We start from the raw sequence: 20,797 nt of genomic DNA on the forward strand, positions 1-20,797 counted from the left end.
GCTTGTTAGTTCGAGCCCCACACTGGGCTCTCTGCGCTCAGTGCAGAGTCTACTTCGGATCCTCTGCCCCCTCTTTCTCTGCCTCTCCCTGCTCTCTCAAAAATAAACATTAAATTTTTTTAAATAATAAATTTCATCTGAATGAAATATTAATTTTTAGTATATGTATGAAAATTCTAAAGCTCTGCCAACTTTCAAAAATGGCTCTTCCCCCTAGTTATTTCTCTCATATATTATTTCATTCTATAAAGCACTAGCTCTCAAATTTTCAAGATTCATAACATCCAACTACCAACACACATGTTTATATACATACACATATATATCTTTAGACATATTATATCTTTACATATATAATCTTTACATATATATATATATATATATATATACACATATACACACACACATGTACATAAGCATCGAGACTTCCATGCTAAATCTCCAGCTCTACTCCATAGTTTAAAAATGTTTTTTGCTATAATTTCAACACTAGAGAAAAGTTGGTAAGAGAAGTTCAAAAAAACTTTTCTCCTGAACCATTTAAAGAGTTAAGTTGGCCACATGATGCCCCTCCACACCCAAACAGTTTAGTGATTGCTACAAAGACATTCCCCTACACACCCACTGTACAACTAATAAGATCAGGAAGTTAACACTGATACATTTCTACCATCTAATCTATTTTCCCTATTGAAGATTCATCAATTGTCCCAAATATGTCCATCCCCACAACAAAAGAATCCAGCCCAGGACCATGTGTTGCATTTAGCTGTCATGTCTCTTAAGTCTCCTTCAATCTGGAGTTCTTTAATCTTTGCTTGAATTTTATGACCTTGACACTTTTTAACGTCAGGCCAGTTACTTTGCAGAATGTTCCTGAATTTGGATTTTCCCTCACAATTATAGTTTTGACAGGAACATCATGGAAGTGATACTGATGGTATATGACTGTGATCCTACCAGATGGTATGTGATTTTCACTTGTTCCATTACTAGTTGTACTCACTTTGATCAACTGCTTATGTTTTGTCCTGAAAGTGTCTCTTTTTCTTTTGTAATTAAGTACTTTATGAAATCTTTTGAGACTATGTAAATATCCTATTTCTAATCAAAACTTAACACACTAGTTTAGGACCCATTGAAGTTTTGGGATGAATTAATTATTACTATGACGATTTCCAAATGATCATTTTAAAAATTTCACTATCCCTTCTATATTTATTAGTTGCTATTCTTCTGCAAGAAAAGCTTTTGCTTCTTTCCATTCATTTATTTATATATCTAAGTATGCAAGTGTGCATTAATGGATTTCTATTTTATTCAATGAGTTACCATCATTACCGTCATTATTATCATTATTTTGATGCTAAAATTTTCCCAGATTTGCTCAGTGAGAATTCCTTCAATTTGGCTTCTGTGTTCTTTTGACATGTTACCATTATTCTTTTAACATTTCCTTCCTTTTGAGCACATTAAGTTCCATGTTCATCTTGTATAGCCATTAAAATCAGTCTTTCTCTAAGAATCCTGGCTTCCTCTTAATTGAGAACTGTATTTAGAAACCAAAAGCTAAGTGCTTGATGGGCTTGTTCTTGGTACATCAACGTTTGCAAGCCCTCTTAGTAGAAATACCTAAATAACATGTATACACCTACACACACACACACACACACACACACACACACACACACACACACACGTCCCACATGCACATTCCATTATATTTATTTTTATATTTGTCTATATATATTGAAAACAATGCATTCAAAATGATACCTCCAATTCCAATCTAACACTACTGGGTTTAGTTTTCTTCCTTTCCATATTTGTAATTCTTCTCTCTAACAGTAAGAAACCTGGCTCCGTTTGTACACATTATATTTCCTGATGGTATTAATCCCCCTTTATGTAACAATGTCTTGTCTCCATCTCGACCCCTACACAGATGTCTTTCTTACCTAGCTTGGGCTCTGATAACCTGAAGTAGGGTCGTCATCATCTCCCTAGACAGATGTTTTCCTTGTCCCACCCAGGGACTCACACTCCTCTCCAACTGAACTCCATTACCACCACCCTCCCAGCATGGATGTCTTTCTCACCACACTCAGGCTCGAACCTCATGCTGAGCTGTACCCTGCTCTCTTGTGCTTGTTCAGTCCCACCTAATGGCTTTTATTCTGAATTTTTTGGGAATAAAGGAAGGAATAAGAGGAACTTCACAGCTTTTAAGTTCAGGTATGACTGCCTCACTTGATGCTAAAAGTGGGTTATTAACAAAAATCACAACTTCTCTTTGACCTACATTACTCATTGGGGATTTGGTCTAAAATTGGGCATGTGGGTAATAAGAGATTGAAAGCCATAAAATATTCTGTCATAAGAACAATGTCTAAATAAATCACAAGAAGTACATTCTGCACTTTTGTATTGAAATGTTAACTATCCTATTAGAAATGAAGCTCCCCAGAGAGAAATCCATAGAAATGAGAACTGAGAACTGCCCTTTACATTTAGTCTCTCCTGCATTTTCTAGTCCACATAAGAACTGCTTTTTCAGACATTAGTTGATTTGCCTAAAGGAGTTTACCTCCTGGGAGATCATATTATTTATTGATTGATTATATACCAGGGACTGCTAATGTATTTCATTAATAATGTTTACAAGCTCCCTTGTCTTTTTACTTTCCGAGGTGTCTAGGGAATTTTTGTAGAAACATATCCATTTAAGGGGCACCTGGGTAGCTCAGTCAGTTAAGCATCTGACTTTGGCTCATTTAAGGGGCACCTGGGTGGCTCAGTCAGTTAAGTGTCCAACTTTGGCTCAGGTCATGATCTTGTGGTGTATGGGTTCGAGCCCCGTGTTGGGCTCTGTGCTGACAACTCAGAGCCTGGAGCCTGCTTTGCATTATGTGTTCCCTCTCTCTCTGCCCCTCCCCTGCTTATGCTCTGTCTCTCTCTCTCTCTCTCTCTCTCAAAAATAAACATTAAAAAAATTTTTTTTAAAAATCCATTTAACAAAAAAACCAAAGGTTTTTCTTAAAGGCTATATTTATAACTAGCATCAGCAAACTGAATCTTTCTTTTAGTATAATCAAGTAGCTTGATATTTAAAGTAACACCAAATTTACTCTAGCAAAGGGCTACTTTTTTTGGAAACAGAAAGAAGCTATTTTGGGAACTCATATTTCCAGTATTTAGCAACTATTTTTTTTAAAGTATTTATTTACTATTTATCAAGTACCTACTATGTATACAACACTGAGCTAGGGGCTAAGTAAGAATACTATTTCATGATAATGGTAATACCTCAAATTTTTTAAATTATAAAGTATCTATAATTATACTAAGTAGGTTGCCTGTATCATGCTGTTTATTCTTCACAGCAATCAACCATATGAGGTAGAGCCTGTTATTTCTCATACTTGTAGATGACCATTTTGATGTCCTTGGAGATTGTAACTGACTTTCTCAAGGTCACACGACTGTATGGAAAAATCCTGCCTCTCATCATTCATTTGACAGTATTTACTGAGCATGTTCAAGGGGCCAGTACCATGCTTGACTCTAGGGACAAAGTGCTAGACCAAAGAGATACCATGTCATCATGAAGCTTATAGCTTAGTAGGAAAGGTAGTCAAATTAAATTATGATTACAATCAAGGGTGACAATTGGTTGTCTAAACAAAGTATGGGTGGTGGGAGGTACTCAGCCAGGCAAACAGAAGTTAGCTAGGTGCAGGAGTGAAGAGAGGTTTCTTTTTTTTTTTTTTTCCAACGTTTATTTATTTTTGGGACAGAGAGAGACAGAGCATGAACGGGGGAGGGGCAGAGAGAGAGGGAGACACAGAATCGGAAACAGGCTCCAGGCTCTGAGCCATCAGCCCAGAGCCCGATGTGGGGCTCGAACTCACAGACCGCGAGATCGTGACCTGGCTGAAGTCGGACGCTTAACCGACTGCGCCACCCAGGCGCCCCAAGAGAGGTTTCTATGTAGGGAAAGCATCATGTCCGCAACTGGTCACAAAATGGAATCACCCTATACTAAAATACAATTCCTTTTGCTTCTATTATGGCCCCTCCCTGTGTCCCTATCTATTGGCTGGGAGGGCAGTAAAGCTTACTCAGAATTAATAAACCCATAAAGTCCTTTTAGATAGAGCTCAGTCTCTGTTGGATAAAAGTGCCTGTTCCATCTCTCAGATGGCATTCCTCCTCCTTCCTCCCTCCTGAAGATGGTACCATGTGTACAGGATGAGGGATGGCTTATAAGACCTTGTGGAAAGGAGAAGAGGGAGGGTCTTTGGTATGTAGGTCTCTGGCCTCTGGGGCCATTTGCCTGTGTGTCTGCCTGGCTGCTAGGTGCCCTACTGGCCTCCCATGCCGGCACTGGCATCGGGTGAGCTCATGGTCCACTCTCCTCATACTGGCAGGGCTTCCTGTGGTTCCTCTGAGCAGACGAAGGCTCAGGTTGGCTTTGGCTGGAGCTGAGAACACTCTGAGCTCTGGCTGTGACTCCTAATCAGACCTGGCTCAGGTGATCTGCTCTGTGCCTCACTGCCCAGACTAAGCAACCCCTCTAGGAACTCCCCAGACAGATTCTCAGTGACTTTTGGGTTTCTGGAAACTAAGGGAAGAGTTGGAGAAGCTCAATTTGAGTACTTCCCCTACGTAATCACTTTACACCTCCATGTGTAAACGACAAGGACATGGCTCAGCTCAGTCTGTAGCAATGGCCTCTCCGTAGCGTGGATGCAAATGGTGGGGAGTGTGCAGGTGAGAGCTTTTATCTGCCCTCATTGTCATCTTCACTTTTTTAAAGCTCATCTCACTCTCCTGGTCTCCTTCTCTGCTTCATCTTTCCACCATCACCCTAGAATTGGAAAGGGTCTCTTCTTTCTTTTCTCTGTTGTGTGAAACCCTCTAAAGAGAAGATAAAACAATTTACATAGACCTTTCTCAAGAGATATCCTGGGTCTTGCTACAAATTCCTCTTTTTGCATGCTAAAAACTGAATATTACTCCAGTCATTTTCTTGCATTTCCTCTGGAACAAAGCTTAATCTTCCCCCCCCAGATAGAGAGACGCCTCAGGTAGACTGGAGTGAAGATAATGTTCTTGGACAGGTAAAGAGTAAAAACATGTTAAGATATTTCAAAGTACTCAGTCACAAGTGTAAGAGCCCCGACTGAGCAAGAGTGTGGCGCATTTAAGAAACTGAAAGAAACTGACCTGGATCATAGGTAACAGCAAGAGAAGGTACCTCATGAAGTACTTACTCTGTGCCAGCACAGAGAATCATAAGGCAAAGGCTTACCCAAGGGCTAGTGGAAGCCACTGATGAGCAAGACAGTGCCAGGATCAGCTATGCTTTCTGATAGGGGTCCCTCTGGCTGCAGTGTGGAGAAGGGACAGGAAGGAAGGAAGGAAGGAAGGAAGGAAGGAAGGAAGGAAGGAAGGGAGAAGGAAGGAAGAAAGGAAGGAAGGAAGGAAGGAGATAGGGAGGAAGGAAGAAGGAAGGAAGGAAGGAAAAGAGTGGGGGAAGAAGGAAGGAAGACTGGATGCAAGGAATTCAGAAAAGTATAACCGCAGGAGGTCAAGTCGGAGATGATGGCTAGGACAAGAGAGAAGCAAGAAAGATGGAGTCTGGGGATGTATGTAATAGAGACAGAGCTTTGGGACTAGTTGTAGATGTGAGAGGTAGACAAAGGAAGACTCCAGATGAGCCAAAGGCTTCCAACTTAAGCAACAAAAAAGGGCTAGTGACTTTTTCCAAGACAAGGAACTCTTGATATGAAGCAGACTTCTGGGGATGGATGAGGTGGTGGAGCTCCATTCGGACATTTTGAGGACTGGAAGCCCCCCATGCACAGATCTGCAGAAGCCATAACGAGCTTAATATGTATTTTGTGAGGTGAGAAATTCAAATAAAATGTATTCTCAAACACTTTGCTCCCAGTCTCAGCCTTCCCTAAATCTTATTTAAACACTGAATGAGGACATCCTTTTTTGGCTTAATGCTCACCACATCTTACTCCTCTGCCTTTGAGAAGTTTCACCATGCATGCCATCCTCAGGTTTGAATTCATACGAAAATCTACACATCATTTTAGGCAAACTGAATCCACGTCCTCTTACCATGGAGGATAGACACAGAAGAATTCTCTTACATGCAAATAATAGCATTTTAGTATCCAACACTGGGAACACATTGAATAGGCAACTGGCCCTCTTTTCTAATTGCTGCTGAAAGTAAAGTCCATAAGCCAATTAATCTAAAACCAAAACCCATATTTTGTCAGCTTCCCAACTTATGATTATTTACAAAGATATTGTACAAAAGGCCACCTTATTAATTATATCGGTATATGTCTGAAATTTAGACTACTTTGGAGGGTATCCCAGGAAGTCTGCATTTCTCAAAGCTACTGGTTGACTAAGTTTTTCTTTCACGACCGAAGAGACTGGCTCTTTCTATGGAGCAATGAAAAGGATTTTGTTGTTGCTTTCCACTTCAGGCACAAGTTGTAAACACAAACACAGGGAGAAATATATAGGGTACAGAAGCACAAGGAATGATACCTTCCCCAGCCAGAGTGAGGGAAAGGGGAGGGGAAGGTGACTGAAGGACACTGAGATGTCCTAGAATAATGTCGCCCACCTTCCCAGGAGCAGTGCACTCGTAGGGATCCAATGATAGGAGGTGTGGAAGGGCACTGTCACACTGGTAAATAACTCCCCAGACAAATGTGGGAGGATCAGCTATGGTGCCTTTGGCTATGACACAGAAACCCATTTGGCTGAGTAAATATGGAAATTTATTATCTCACATGACAAAAGGTCCTTTGATGGGGCAGGCTCCAGAATCTGTTGATTTAGTGGCTCAATCATATCAAGGACTCTCATTCTTCCCATCTCTCAGCTCTGCCTTTTCCAGGGTGGCTTTCCACTTGGGATGATGGAGCACCTCAGGACAGAGCAAGGTGGCTGCAGCAGGTTCAGGCATGGCAGTAAGACAGAGAGGGTCCCAAGGAAGAAAGAGACCATCTTTCCTTGTGCTTCCTTCTTAGGATCGAAACTATTTTCCCGGAGACCTTTGAAGTTTCCTCCTCATTTCTCAAAATCCTGTATTCAGGCACATGCCCATTTGTAAAGTAATAATAAGGGCCGTGGGACTACCACTTAGGCTTAGTGCAATTATTTGGAATGCTATTTTATTTATTTTTTACTTTTTTTCACGTTTAATTATTTATTTTAGAGAGTGAGAGAAAGGGAGCACGAGCACAAGCAAGAGAGGTACAGAGAGAAAGGGAGGAAAGAATCCCAAGCAGGCTCCATGCTGTTAACATGCAGCCCGCAGCCTGACTTGGGGTTCGATCCTATGAACCGCAAGATCGTGACCTGGCCCAAAATCAAGAGCTGGACACTTAACCAACTGAGCCAGCCAAGCACCCCTGGAGTGCTATCTATTTTTGAGAATCAACCACACATACCGCTACAGCGGTGTTATGGCTTGACTTGAAAGAAGTCATTCTTTCTTCTGGGAATCTTCACTGGCCAAATTTATAAAGAATCTCTGTACTTTCTTACCTCAATAGGACACTGTTTTTCTCCACTTTCAATGCCTAGAAAGCGAGGGTAATGGAAAATGATCAAATCATTTATCAAACCCATGCATTTCAAAACAAACTTACCAAAATCTACAAGTTTAACTCCACCTTCAGTGGTCAACAGAATGTTATTTCCTTTTACATCTCGGTGGATAGTTTTGTTGTTATGCAAATGCTGAAGTCCCTAAAAGGTGAGAAATATACAGTGACTTTAAAGAAAGCATCAAACAAAAGTAACATTTTTCGGATGGATGCATTTGTGCAAAATCAATAGGAAATATTTGTTAAAATTCACATTAAAATGTTCCACACTGAATTAGTGAAACCAAAGTATGTCATTTCCACTTTGGATTTTATAAAAATTCATAAAGCAGAGCATGCCTTCCTTAGCTCTTATCAGATACTTTATCAAAAGCGTGTTGATCTCAATAGAAGAAACATTCCATACACTTACTTTAAACAATAGCAAATATAAACCTATTATTAAAAAAAATACACATTATCTACCTTCATCATAATCAGTCTCAGAAATATACTTAGGATATCAGAACTCCAGGTTCTGTTGACACACAAGGAGGGTAGATTTCTAACAAATAATTAGTTATGTTAAACATTTCAGATTTTGCATATACTCTTGCATCAACAAATACCAATGTACTGGTATTTTCTTAAAAATAGGATCCACATTTTTTATTTAACTAGAACTGCCTCATAATTAATGCACAAACAATTTAAATTGCCTTACCAATAGTGCTTCACGTAAAATATAGGCAATTATGGGCTCACTCATTCTTTTGCCCTTCTTCAGAAAACCCTTCACGAGATCTGTCACTGATCCTCCATTGCACAGCTATAAAGGAACATTCAAAGATATTAAGATGGATATGACATTTTAAGTCCTTGTTATAAAAGGTTTTCTAAAAACATTTTTTAAAATTGTTCCAGGGCACCTGGGGGGCTTAGTTGGTTAAGCGTCTGACTACTGATTTAGGCTCAGGTCATGAATTCAAGCCCCACACTGGGCTCTGTGCTGACAGTGCAGAGCCTGCTTGAGATTCTCTCTCTCTCCCTCTCTGCCTCACATGTGTGTGCTCTCTCTCAAAATAAATAAACTTAAAAAAATAGAATAAAAATGTTTTTTTAAATAAAACTGTTCTCTTTTTTTTTGTTTCAAATGATTCATCATCTTTATGGCTTCATAAATGAAATGAATCATAATTTTAGGGGCACTTGGGTGGCTCAGTTGGTTAAGCATCAGACACTAGATTTCGGCTCTGGTCATGACCTCACAGTTTCATGAGTTCAAGCCCTGTATGGGCTCTGCACTGTCAGACTGAGATTCTCCCTCTTTTTCTGTCCCTCCCCACCCCCTCAAAATAAATAAGTAAATAACTTAAAAAAAAGAGAATCATGATTCTACAAATTAGTCTCAAATTTTAGGATCTAGGGCTTAAAAAGTATTCTTGATTTTTGATAGTTTAATTAAAAGTGCAGTAAGATTCTATGACCTCACTTACAAGGCTATATACTATTTTATATATGCATTAATTTAAAAACATGCCCCCTTCCTGACAAAATTTCAGAAAGCATTAAAATAAGGACTACAGGTAACATTTCAGAAAGCTGTTTTAAATACCATGGTTCTCAGGTTTTTTACCTTCCTCCCTCCCCCCACTCCTCTCTCCTCCCCAAAAGTAGTGGAATCTATGAAAAAAGGGGGATTTTTCACATGCAGGTTCTCCAAAATTAGGGAACATTAAATCCCACAGAAAACTTTCAAAGGAGCTGCAGATTTGCAGAACAGAGAAATACCAATATAAGCATTGGAATCGGAGAGAAGAGATAATTAGGTAATGGTCCCAATGAAGCTTGGACCTCCATGAGTACTTGATCCCTTAATCTCTGACTGTCTAGCCTCTACCTTCAGCCCTGACTCTCCTCTGGGGCTCTTGTCCGTGGTCTCCTTGCCCCTTACCCTGAACTTTCTGGCCTCCTCTTCTACCTGTCTTCGTTACCCACCAGTGTCTGGGAACTAAAAGCCATAATTTCACTGACTCTACTAACCTCAATGGAAACAGAGAAAGGAGGTGTGAGGAAATAAATTCCTGGCATCCTAGTTTGAAATACTGAACACATTTTCTTCCCAACTTTTTCCTAACATGGCGATTAGATTTTATGGGATGCCCAAGACTTCTGATACATTACAGATTAGGTAATAACAGCTATCCATTCATATGTGATATCTCTGTATCTCACCTCTCTCTAGGTAGGTATTATCATCTCCATATTAAAGATTGGGAATGTGAGACACAAAATGATAAAGTAACTCGCCAAAGATCACGCAGTAGAGACAGAGCTAAGATAGGAACTCGGACGGTCTGATTCTAGAGTGGAGCCTTCACAGTTAACCGATTTGTAGCTGACGTCTTTCTCCATTCAAAGAAAACTTCTTTCAGCTTGTAGAGGAGTAGGTGTAGTCCTAGCATTCCAAAACCTGCATTTTCTTCTGCATCAGAAAGGGGAACACCCTTTCACTGGACAAACAGAAGACTATTGCCTTAGCAGCAGAGAACAGGATCACACCATCTCCACTGTGGCCCAGCATGATCAGTTCAAAAAATTACTCAAAACCGACTGAAAAGAAACTCAGAGCCCTTCAAAATGCATGGCATTTATTTAAAAGAACCAAGTTTTAGGGCCAGTTGTAAATGTCTAAAAATCACTGTGGGGAGACTAAATGTCTTTTCCAATTTCTCTAAAGTGTGGCTCCTCTTTGGCTGCTTCTTCTGGGGTTGACTATTACATTAATGCAAGAATAAATAGCTGGAATGTTAGAGCTGGAATGGATAAAGGAACCCTAAACAATGTGCAGGAAATAAAATGAAAAATGAAATACAGGAAGAACTAATGTAATTATGTAATTCACACTAAGCAGTTCAAATTTTACTTTCTAGAGTCAATTTTTATTTGAAACAGTTGTTTTTCCCATCTAGGAAAGTTTAGAATACAGGATTCTTCATAATATACACTTCACTTTGTTTTTTAAAGTAAAGTATACTGAGGTATAATTTACATACAATAAAATTTACCTAATTGAGCTGTAATTCTGAGTTTTGACAAGTGCATTAGTCACATAACCACTACCACAATCAAGGTACAGAACAAATCCAGGACCTAAAAATCTTCCCTCTTGTTTCTTTGTAGTCAAACCCCTCACCAGCCCCTGGAAATCATTCATCTGTTTTCTGTCCCTGTGGTATCAACTTTGCAAGACCGTCACAGAAACTGAATCATAAGGTACGCAGCCCATTCATCCTGGCTACTTTTAACAGAGCATGAACGGGGGAGGGGCAGAGAGCATGGGGTGAGATTTGCAACTACTATGGAAGGAAGAATATTTGTGAGACTTAAAAGATAATAATTGAGTCATTTCCCTTCTATCACTTTATTTAAGTTCACTGGATTTTTTAAAATATGCATATCAGAACCAAAGCAGGAAAAAACAAAGTTTAAAAAAGAAAGAACGTCATTCATTCTAACAGCTGTGACCACTGTACCCTAATTCTGCAGGGCCACTGAGCTGGACTGTCCTGCAGGAGAGGGAACCTAACAATAGACTGTACACTAAAATGCAGTTTTTCCACAACGCTAAAATGCGAGCTGCTCTCTTAAAAAAGAAAGAGCAATAAAAGTCACCCCAGAATGTGAGAAGACATGAGCGCCAATGTTCGAAGACCTTTACAGAAAGTCAGTGAAGACACAAAAAGAAATAGTTAAAACAGACTGTAGGTACCAAATATCAACAAGCCACATACCAATTTGTGGTTGAAATCTTGCTAAAGGTGCTCAAAGTAAGATCACACCATGATTTTTCTAAATCCTCCTTCAGAATTCGCGAAATTTCAAACATGCTCTTGGATGAAATCTACTTTAGTTCAACTAGCATAAAATGCCTTTCCTATATAATCCCATATTTTATATTCTAGGTAAACAATATGGAAAAACTTAGTCAAGCATTTCCAGGCAATGAAGTAGTGAACAAGAGGCCATAGTAAGTCTACGCACATCAAACATACTAACTGCCATTAGTAGTGCTGCCAGCTCAGAGCCTGGAGCCTGCTTCGGATTCTGTGTCTCCCTCTTTCTGTCGCTTCCCGGCCCATGCTCTGTCTCTGTCTCTGTCTCTGTCTCTCAAAAATAAACATTAAAAAATTAAATTTAAAATGTTTAATTTTTGATACCTCAGTTTCATTAAAACCCATGCCCAATTCTTTTTAAGTTTATTTTATTTCATTGAGGGGGGTGGGCAGAGAGAGAGAGAGAGAGAGAGACAGAGAGAGAATCCCAAGCAGGCTCCGCAATGTCAGCACAGAGCCTGACATGGGGCTCGAACCCACAAACCGTGAGATCATGACCTGAGCCGCAATCAAGAGTTGGATGCTTAACCGACGGAGCCACCCAGGTGCCCCAAATCCATGCCCAATGTAACCATTTGCATATCATCTTTGATTTTCCCGTGTTTCATTAAATAATTAGTGCCTGCGTAGATAGTACATTTTAACAACAAAGATTGAGTGCCTATTATATGTGTGACCTTACGACAGCTATTAATGATCCACCTCAAGTTGAGAATCTTGAAGTCTTCCTGATGAGGGACAGGACTGTCCCTTACATCTGCCTAGCAGGATCTCCTATCAGCACGCTTCCTGAGGAACATCTGATCTGTTTTCAATATTGACCTGTGCCTCACTTTCCCAAGGTCCCAAACTTCATCATGAGAGGGCAGGGGTGACTAGAGTACAAAGACCAAAAATTACTCCCGTTTATAAACCAGGAAAAAAAAGAAACAACAACAACAAAAAACCCAACAACATCAAATTGCAAAGGGATGGATAGCAATGATGAAATCAGAGATGGAACTTCACCCAAATACAGAGACTCTCCTGTATTTTTAGCAGGAGACCTCATTCTCTATCTGGAAGTAATGTGAGATGGGAAACAGAGAGAAAAGGGAAAATGCCTTTTTCTTTTGTGCATCTATTCTGTAAAGATATGTACCTAAGATGTTTTATCTTCTAGTATTTAGAGCTCCAGAAGTTAGAAGGAGTCAGTGTAAATCGAGATACTTGTCCTTTGAAGGCATAAAATTCCCATTTTACATAGCTTGAGACACACATTTTTTATCCACTTATTCATTGATTCATTTTATTTGTTAGATTACTTACAATGAAGAAAAAGTCGCCTCCAAATATTTTATTTTTTAGGAGGTTAACAACAGAAAAAGTCATAAATGATGAAACATCTTTAAATCAAAAATCCTCCCCTTCACTGAATGTATACTAGTTGCTCTGCTTGACTATGGTTGTGTCTGCTGTTAGGGGAAATTACTGGGTGAAGCTTCACGTGGACGTTGACAGAAAAGAACCAAGGATGTGAGCAATTCCCTCTTTCTGGACCCTACCCAATGTCTCCTGCAAATGTTCCATGCAGGGACTAGCAAAGTTTATCTCTAGCTGCTGCCTGAAGCAGGAACAGTGCTTTAGTTTCCAAAATAGAAAAGGGTCTTCTGAATGAAACTTTAAGAAGTTAGGTTAAAATGAAAGTCCAGTGGGTGAAGAGGGCAAATACAACAAACATGGAAATTATTAAACAGACTGTAGGTGCCACATGTCAATAGGCCACAGATTAATTTGTGGTTGAACTCTTCCTAGAGATGCTCAAAATGAAACAGCACCATGAATTTCCTAAACTCTCATTTAGAATCAGTGAAATTTCAAATATGCTCTTGGATGAAATTTACTTGTGCTCAACTAGTATAAAATGCCTTTCCTATAAAAGAAAAGCAAAAATAAAAAAATTTAAACTTATGTTTGTTTTAAGTGATTATGAAGGATTAAAATATATAAAATGAAATGCAGATGAAATTATTAGGCAATAGATCATTTAAAAATGAAAAAATGACCTGGGGTGCCTGGGTGGCTGAGTCCGTTAAGCATCCGACTTCAGCTCAGGTAATAATCTTGTAGTCCGTAGGTTCCAGTCCTGCGTTAGGCTCTTGTGCTGGCTAACAGCTTAGAGCCTGAAGCCTGCTTTGGATTCGGTGTCTCCCTCTCACTCTGCCCCTCCCCTGCTAGTGCTCTGCCTCTTTCTCTTTCTCTCTCAAAAATAAACAAACATTAAAAAAAATAAACATTAAAGATAAACATAAGAAAATGACCTTAGGTTTCCCTTTAAGAAGAATTGCATCAGGTGAATGAACTATGTCATATTTAGCCTACGCAATTCTTAAATCGCCAACATAGACTAAAATGGGAATTTGTAATGGGGGACTGAGAAGCCTTTAAGTATAGTTTTGCAACACAATGCTGTAAGAAGCCCTTAATGTCCTTTAATCAAGAAAAATGGAAGTATAACTTTCTCAAACTAGAGCTACACTAATTCAATAACGGAGCAGCACTAAAAATGAATTCTCTATTCAATTCAGGCTATAGTCAAACATTTAAAAAAACAACCTAAGTCAAAAGGGATGAGATTCTATAAACAGACCATTACAACTAACTTCCAAAGACAGCCTTTATATGTTTTCTACACGTATTCTGTCTATACTGTTATGAGAGCATATTTTTACTCAGATTTCTAAAAAAGACTACTAATTTCTAAAATTGGCATTTCTGACTTTTGTTACTTTTCAATTTTTTCCCCCTTTATGGCTCTGTTTCTGGGTTCTATATTCATTGCATTCATCTACCTGGCTTTTGCTGCAACAATATCCATTATATTAATAACTATAGCTTTTTAACAAGAATTATATTTGGTCAGGCAAGTCTTCCTGACTTCAAACTGTTTTTTGTTTATTCTGGGAATACTCTAAGGCCATTTGCTTAGTCTGACCATATTCTTTGGGCGGCCACAAAAGCAGAAACTTGTATTTTCTAAAACTCACTCTACTCTTTCCTTTGCCCATTTTATGAAAGTGCTATCAGCATTCACGTTTGAATCTTTCTATAGACATTAGTCTTTAGTGAATGCCTACAGGCGAAACTTGGGTCATATGGTAAGTTGATGTGTAATGTTATAAGAAACTGCTGTACAGTTTTCAAAATAGCTGCACCATTTCACACTGCCTGAGCAACATGCAAGAGTTCAACGTGTCCCACAATCTCACCAATACTCAGTTTGATCAGCCTGTAATTTTGTCATTTTGTGGGTATGTGCTATAGTGTGGATTGTGGTTTTAATTTAAATTTTACTAAAGATATTGAACATATTTTATATATACGCTTTGGTGAAGAGTCTAAAATTTTTGCTCACTTTTTAAAAAACTGGGTAGACCCACTTTGTTAGGTAAAATTTCCATCTATTCTGGTGTCCTGAGAGTGTTTATGACAAAGAGGTATTGAATTTTGGCACAGGTTTTTCATGACTTTTTTCCTTTTGGTTCTGTTAATGGAGTGAATTCTGATGCAGAAAATTTTAATGTTTAACCACATTAAGTTTTAGTTAACTTGCATTACAGGGACAAGTACCATTTAGTCATGATATATTAACATTTTTTAACATATTACTGCATTTGTTAATATTTTGTGAAGGATGTTTGCATATATGTTCATGTGGAATGTCAGATTATGGTTTTCTTTTCTTGTAACATCTTTGCCTTCTTTTGTCAGTATAATCCCGGCATTATAGATGAGTCAACAAGACTCATTCTTTCTTTCTTAAAGATTTTATAAGACTTTTTTCCTCCCAAGAACTCTGTGGACCTATATTCCCCCATGAAATAACTATACCTGTATTATGTTTTATAATAAAAATTATAAAAATAAACAACCATTTAAAGTCTTTGGAAACTGTTGTAAGGACATACAGCAAATGAAGAAACATCTGAGAACATAACTAAATCTTGGTAAGAACAGCAAGATTCTGTGTGGCACTTGAGCCACCCTGTCAGAGAGATCACCAGGTCAGAGAGATAAAAGCTCTACTCTGGGCGAATGAGCATCACCAAGAAGATAGAGTCCTCTCTTGCCAGCTCCCATTCAAGGTCTACAGTATCTTCTTAGGAGGGGCAGACCACCAGCATATCTTACCCTTCCCCAACCTTGTGCTGTAAAGCTGGCTGAGAAGACCAGAGTCCACCTTTCTGATCCATAGCTCTGCTTATAAAACAAGATGATGTGGGCAACTGCCCAAGACATGCTGCCGGCTCCAACGAGTGGCTCAGATATTTTGCCCTGGGAAAGAGGCAGGCCACAAAAACAGAGAGCGCCAAAGCTGGACCTTATATTATTTGAGAGTAAGAGTGGGGAAGACCAAGCCTAAGGGTATTCTTGAAAACAGTGGAGGCTCCAGTAATTACAAGGAGCCTGGTAACCCCATGATAACAAGAAAGTAACCACAGACCAGCTAGCTTAGCAGAGAGATTCAAGGAAAGAAACAGCTAAGAATAGCTCTCCTAGGGTCAGAAAAACCTCCCAAGTACTAGCCTCAAAAAGCATCTGCGCATAGAGGCCTGAATTTAATTAGATCAGACCTGGAAGCAATTTTTGCCCCAGGATGTTGTTGAAAACAATAGAGGAATCAGCTGGCAATTAGTGGAACCTATTAACTGAGTGTTAAACCATTAGAGACAGACTGCTTGATAGAAAGATCAGGGAAAGAGACTGGGAAAGAAAGCATTGTTAAAACCACTGCCATCCCAGGGTGACTTCATATGCCCGAGGCAACATCAGAGGTTTCCTACCAAGGGGGATAAACTTCCCCAAAATAGTTCAGCCAAGTCACTACAAACAAGCAAACAACAAAAATAAGCACCCAACCCTTATCAATATCCAGAATTCCTATAATCTAGAATGTCTACTTTTCAACCAAAAAAATTATGATATGCAAAGAAACAGAAAAATTTCACTCATACACCTGAAAAAGAGCAGGCAACAGAAACTGCTCATGAGAGAGCCCAGATGATGAACTTAGCAGACAAAGACTTCAAGGCATGATTTATTAACATGTTCAGAGAATTAAAGGAAATCATGCTTTAAAAAGTAAGGAATGGTATGATGGCAATGTCTCATCAAGTACAGGATATCAACAAAGAGATAGAACTCATAAAAAAAGAAGCAGGGGCACCTGGGTGGCTCAGTCAAGTGTCTGACTTGGGCTTAGGTCATGATTTCACAGTTTGAGAGTTTGAGCTTCATGTCAGGCTCTGTGCTAACAGCTCAGAGCCTGGAGCCTGTTTCAGATTCTGTGTCTCCTTCTCTCTCTGATCCTCCCCTGCTCAGGCTCTGTCTCTCTTAAAAATAAACATTAAATGATAACAATAATAATAATAATAAAGTGTGTTTGTATTTGGTCTTGCTTTTCATCCAGTTGGACCATTCCTGCCTTTACAACGTAGAGTTTAGACTGTTCCCATTTAATGTAATTACAACTATAGTTAGGTTTAAGTCTACCTTCTTGTTATTTATTTCCTATTTTTTCTATCTGCTTTTTGATCTCTTTTTTCCCATTTCCCTACTTTCTTTGGTTTGAATATTTGTAGTATTCCATTTTGTCCTCTATTGGCTTATTAGCTATACTTAATTCATTTTTATTTTTAGTGGTTGCTTTAGTGTTTCCAATATGCATCTTTAATTTACCACAGTATACCTTAAAATAATATTACACCATTTCACATGTAACATAAAACTCTTAAAACGGTGTATTTCCATCTTCCCTCTCCGGTCCCTTTGCTATTTTTACCATACATTTTAGTTTTATATTCTAAGACCCCCAAAATATAGAGCTATAATTGTGGCTTTAAGTCATGATTTCTTTTTTTAAATATTAGAATAATATTATTTAAAATATTAAAAATATTTTTAAAATATAAAATCAAAAGTTTCTTGTTTATCCTTATGTTTACCACTAACAGTATTTTTCTTTTCATTTTGTAGGGCTGAGTTTCCATTTGAAATCATTTGCCTTCAGCCTAACATTTTTTATAGCGCATGTGTCTGGTGGTAAATTCTTTTTCTCTGATGAAAATATGTCTTTATTTTGCCTTTATGAACAACATTTTCACTGTACACAGAATTGTTGAGAGCACTTGAAGATACCATTCCACTACATTGGTTGTCTGTGGCCACTCTTTGATTCCTACATGTAAGTGTACTTTTTCCTCTTGGTACTTTTGTTTATTTTTTCATCATGAGTGTTTGACATATTGATTATGGCATATCTTTGTGTGAGTTGTTTATCCTACAAGACAGATTTCAGGCTTCTTACATCTGCAGCTATTTAGTGTTCACAAAATTCAGAAAGATGTTAGCCATTACCTCCCCCAAACCCCACCTGTTTTCAGACTGTAATTACATGTAGATTAGAAATACATGTAGTGATCCATAGATCACAGGGGCTTTTGCCCCTTTCCTTTTTTCCTACCTGCTCAATCTGGACAGCTTCTATTTTCCTGTCTTCAAGTTCACCAATCTTTACTTCCACACACTTAATTTTTAATCTGTTGTTAAATTCAATGTAATATTTTTCCCTACTGATACTGTACTTTTGAGTTCTAGAAGTTACATTCAGTTCTTTTCTAGTTTCCACTTTGTTTTTCAATACTGTGTTCAGGTTTTCCTTGAAATTCTTGAACACATTTGTAATTGTTTTAAAGTTCTTACTTGCTAATTTCATCACCTGGGTTATTTCTGGGTCTATTTCTCTATTGACTGATTTTTCTTCTGATAATGGATCACTTTTCCCTGCTTCTTCACATATCTAATAATTTTTTACTGGATGCTAGACATTATTAATTTTATATTTGAATCCCTGGATTCTGTGGTCTTCCATTAATCAATGTTGAATTTTGTTCTCACATACAGTTAATTTGTGCTTGTGGACCAACTTAAACCTGTAAAGCCTTGCTTTTGAACTTTTTATGGGTGTGTGTAGGGTAGCTCTTATTCTAGGGCTAGTTTAGTTCTTTTTCTAATGAATAACCTTTCTAGGGTCTTTACTAAATGCCTCAGGTGTTTAATAAAGTTCTCCATTCTGGTTGGTCAGAACTCAAGCATCTTTCAAACCTGCACAAACTCTGGTAGTTGTTCAGATTACAGCTTTTCAGCAATTCTTTCCTGGTTCTTTGCCCAACTTCCTGAAATCTTCCTCCAGACATATCCAGCTTGGTTTTCCATCAAATATTCAAGGAAACCCTTAAGCATATTTCTGAAGCTTCCTTCCTGCTTAGCATCTTTATTCTGCATATTTCAGCCACTGCTTTTCCAGTCTTTTCAGTTCAGCAAGATCACCATGACCTCCATGGGAATGCCTTCCTTTTTCTTGTGGTCTGAAAATTGCCTCCAAGGATTAAAAGCTGAGGTGACTGTCAAGTTCCCCTTATTTATTTCCTTTCTCAATGTCACCATCCTAAGCTCTTTTCCAATGTTTGAAAAGTGTTTATCTATAAAAATGTATTTTATTCAGCTTTTTAGTTATTTATAGTTCAACAACATGGTGACACAAGTTACTACCATGGCCAGAAGCAAAAGTCCAGGATTATTTTTATACACACTGAAATTTGTGAACCTCTGACAATGTTTTTTCTGAGCTTACCTTTGATAAGAATCACTCTAGTAAACTTGTTAAAAAAAATTTCCAAGACCTCATTCTCAGAGCTTTTGCTTTGAGATGAAGATGATTCTGATCCTGAGAGTATTGGAAGATATATTCAAAAAATAAAAGAACAGGCCGCCTGGGTGGCTCAGTTGGTTAAGCGTCCGACTTCGGCTCAGGTCATGATCTCGCGGTCCGTGAGTTTGAGCCCCACGTCGGGCCCTGTACTGACAGCTCAGAGCCTGAAGCCTGTTTCAGATTCTGTGTCTCCCTCTCTCTGACCCTCCCCCATTCATGCTCTGTCTCTCTCTGTCTCAAAAATCAATAAACGTTAAATTTTTTTTTAAAAAAACAAAAAATAAAAGAACTAAAATTATCCCTTTTTTTCAGGTGACAGATTAAAATCTTACAAATTCAAATAGGCCTTGACTTCTCTTTTCATAAAAGGTCTTCTCTTTCATTATTGACATATCATTTATATTCTTCCTGGCGCTAACAAAAATGTATACTAAGTTAATTAGTTTATTTAGCTCTAAGTTGTGTTTCTCCAACAGTACACCATAAGCACCATGATGACAGAGTTTTTCTGGTTCTCTACTGAATGCCCAAAACCTACCAACACAGAAAGGGGCACTAATAAGTATGGATCACTCTACCTTGGGCCTGGCCTTAAGTAACATAATATCTATGGAATCAACAAATAACTGGATTTAGAAACTTATGTTCCGTACAATTATGCACACACACATACACATATACAAAATGACAGAAGGCCATCTTTTCACACTGTCTGGAAAATACCTCTTCAAAGTGTGAATGTCTGACTTAATTTCAATAAAAGGTAACAATGTACCAAATTCCACATTCCAATAAAACATTGATAAAGTACTAATGAGAATGGCACCATCACCTAATAATAGATGTTTCCTAATGTGTAGTCTTAACATAAAATTTTCATATTACTTTTCTAATGTGTAAACTAGAAACAATATTTTCAAGGTCATTACTGACATATAATATAATTGACTCATTTAAGTATGCAGTTTGATATTGTCTGGCAATTTGTATACAATTGCAATATTTTCAAGGTTATTACTGACATATAATATAATTGACTCATTAAGTATGCAGTTTGATATTGTCTGGCAATTTGTATACAATCATGTAACCACTGAATCAATATATAAAACAATGCCTTCACTCTGAAAGATTTCAAAAGTCTTGCAAAAATGCCATAACACATTTGTAATGTTAATAACAAGAATTCTCTGATAAAAAAAATCAAAAGAAAAGAAAACAAGTATTTAAAATTTTTTTTTCCAACGTTTTTTATTTATTTTTGGGACAGAGAGAGACAGAGCATGAACGGGGGAGGGGCAGAGAGAGAGGGAGACACAGAATCGGAAACAGGCTCCAGGCTCTGAGCCATCAGCCCAGAGCCTGACGCGGGGCTCGAACTCACGGACCGCGAGATCGTGACCTGACTGAAGTCGGACGCTTAACCGACTGCGCCACCCAGGCGCCCCTAGAAAACAAGTATTTTAATGTGGATGGTAAAAACATACCGATTTACCAAATGTCAAAACCTCTCTGGTGACCTC

At 38.3% G+C, this 20,797-nt stretch overlaps 1 protein-coding gene across 3 annotated transcripts in view; it reads right to left on the reverse strand.

The window, feature by feature from the left end:
• Positions 1–20,797, reverse strand: part of MYO3A (myosin IIIA) — a 256,791-nt gene that overhangs the window by 210,469 nt on the left and 25,525 nt on the right. For all 3 annotated transcript variants that reach the window (XM_086714701.1, XM_086714700.1, XM_086714702.1), the window contains exons 4-5: positions 8,353–8,457; positions 7,692–7,791 (exon numbers count right to left, since the gene is read on the reverse strand). In XM_086714701.1, coding sequence (XP_086570827.1) covers positions 7,692–7,791; positions 8,353–8,457 — 205 coding nt within the window. The remainder of the gene's footprint in view (positions 1–7,691; positions 7,792–8,352; positions 8,458–20,797) is intronic.

This window comes from Puma concolor, chromosome B4 (genome assembly GCF_028749965.1).
Source record: "Puma concolor isolate L17-30 chromosome B4, mPumCon1.1.hap2, whole genome shotgun sequence".
NCBI lineage: Eukaryota > Metazoa > Chordata > Mammalia > Carnivora > Felidae > Puma > Puma concolor.